Source organism: Arachis duranensis, unplaced genomic scaffold (assembly GCF_000817695.3).
Source record: "Arachis duranensis cultivar V14167 unplaced genomic scaffold, aradu.V14167.gnm2.J7QH unplaced_Scaffold_56061, whole genome shotgun sequence".
Taxonomy (NCBI): Eukaryota; Viridiplantae; Streptophyta; class Magnoliopsida; order Fabales; family Fabaceae; genus Arachis; species Arachis duranensis.
Window position 1 is genome coordinate 137,348 of NW_026264960.1, and position 2,364 is coordinate 139,711.

Genomic DNA, 2,364 nt, shown 5'->3' on the forward strand with positions numbered 1-2,364 from the left:
TGGTTGCGGCGGCAGAAGGGGAGAGACGAGAGAGGATGTTGAAACGCGATTAGGGTTTTTGCGTTTTCAGTTTTCACATTTTCAATTTTTGAGTTTGGAAGATTGAATTGAAGTTACTGATGTGAATAAACCAGTTTTGATTTGGTTTAAAACTAAAATGAACTATAAAAACTGGTTTTTCATAAACTGGTTTTTATAAAAAACTATGGTTTCAGTTCGGTTTTTTATTTAAAAAAACTGGTTTATTTAAAACAGTTTCAATTCAGTTTCAGTTCAGTTCAGTTAAACCAGTTTTTTTGCACACCCCTAGTCACTAGCTTGACATTGGGGCTTTCTTTTATGGTGGTTGGTGCTTGTAGTGCCTCAACTTGTCTCCCCTGACTGTGATCCTCCTCTTTGTTCTCTGGTGTTCAATTTCAGTGTGCTCTAATGAGAGTATGTTGCTGACAGTGTAATAGTCATCAGTCTGTTGGCTTGCTCCCAGCTGTTGATATATCAGTTGCACTTTGTCACCTTTGGAAAGCCCCTCTGTTGGAATCTTCCTGTTCTTCCAGCCCCTTTTTGTTTTGTTTCTGCGTTTCATCCTTTCTTTTATTGATCTTCCTTCTCCGGCCATAGGCTTACCTCGGGAATCTCTCTTCTCAGTGGCTAGTACTCCAATATTCTCTTGGATTTCTTCATCAGTCTGCATAATCTTTTGCCTTGGGATGTTGCTGTGAATCACCTTGTCACTCTCTTCCTTTAACTGTGATTCTTCCTTGTCAAGTTCCATATAGTCTCTCTTCTTATTACTAAACTATGCTTCTGGTAACACCTTCAGAGTGACGCTCTTATCATGCATTCTGAGAGTTAATTCTCCTTCCTCCACGTCTATGATAGCCCTAGCAGTGGCCAAGAATGGCCTTCCCTGTATAATAGAGTCACCATCATCCTCATCTGAATCTAGAACCACAAAATCAGCAGGGTATATGAAATTGTCCACCTTGACCAAAAGGTTTTCAATCACACCCCTGGGGTATACCATTGACTTATCTACCAGTTCTAGAGACATCTGTACCAGTTTAACTTCCTCTATACGCAGTTTTCTCACCAAGGAAGACGGTATTAAGTTAATACTTGCTCCTAGATCACACATTGCTTTAGTGATGGTCAATTCCCCAATGGTGCAAGGCAACAAGAAGCTCCCTGGGTCCTCAAGCTTAGGAGGAAGCCCTTTTTGAATCAAGGCCCTGCATTCCTCAGTAAGCAGTATAGTTTCTTTCTCATCCCAACTTCTTTTCTTATTGATAAGCTCCTTCAAGAACTTGGCATACAGAGGCATTTGCTCAAGTGCTTTAGCCAAGGGAATATTGATCTCCAGCTTCTTGAAGATCTCCAAGAATTTGTGAAAATGTTGGTCCTTAGTTTCTTTGTTGAACCTCTGGGGATATGGCAGTGGAGGTGTGATGCTCTTTTCTACTTGCTGCTGTCCCTGAGTCACTTCTTTTAAACTGTGTGGTTGGTTGTCCTTCTCTTTGAGTTTCTCAGTGCTCTTGCTTGGCATCACTTCTTGATCCTTGGCTTCATCTGCCTTTGTTTGCTCCTCCTCTTTTGTTGGCCTCTTGCTGCTTCCTGCTTGCTTCTTTGTAGTATCATTGTTGCTCATCAAGTTTCCCCCGCTTCTTAATTGTATTGCCTTGCATTCCTCCTTAGGATTTGGGATTGTGTCACTGGGCAGTGAGCTTGAAGGTCTCTCAGCAGAAATTTGCTTAGAGATTTGCCCGATCTGCCTCTCTAGGCTCTTCATGGAAGCTTCATAGTTTTTGGTTGTCATTTCCTGGTGTTTCAACATTTTGTCTATCAAGGTCTCCAAGTTAGTGAGTCTTTGGGATTCAGGTGGTGCTTGTGGTGGGTTGTGAGATGTGAGTGGTGGATGGTAGGCATTTTGGTAGGTGGGTTGGTTATTGGATTGGTACTGGTTGAGGTTGGGGTGGTTGTTTTGAGGTTTTCTGTAAGTGTTTTGGTTAGTTTGCTGCTGGTTGTAGTTTTGATTGTTTCTTGAATTATTTTGGTTTGAGTTCCTCTGCCATGTTTGTTGGTTTTGGTTGTGACTATCTCCCCATCTGAGGTTGGGGTGATTCTTCCATGAGGGGTTGTAAGCATCACCATAGACTTCATTTGGACTAGAATGCATGTACTGGACTTGTTCTTGCTGTTGCTCCTCTTGAATTTCTTCATTCTGCCCCCATGTGTTTGATGGTTGGCTAGTGTTAACTGCTGCAACTTGGAGGCTATCAATCCTCTTAGTCATTTGCTCAAATTGTTGTTGAATTTGCTGCTGCATTATTTTGTTTTGAGCCAAGATTGAATCCACTCCTTCTAGCT

At 41.8% G+C, this 2,364-nt stretch overlaps 1 protein-coding gene across 1 annotated transcript; it reads right to left on the bottom strand.

The window, feature by feature from the left end:
• Positions 1–796: 796 nt before the first annotated feature.
• LOC107472302 (uncharacterized) lies at positions 797–1,813 on the bottom strand. Its single transcript, XM_016091835.1, has 2 exons — positions 1,314–1,813; positions 797–1,229 (listed from the first exon to the last, which is right to left on the bottom strand). The coding sequence occupies exons 1-2, from the start codon at positions 1,811–1,813 to the stop codon at positions 797–799; spliced, it is 933 nt and encodes a 310-aa protein (XP_015947321.1).
• Between the last annotated feature and the right edge of the window lie 551 nt (positions 1,814–2,364).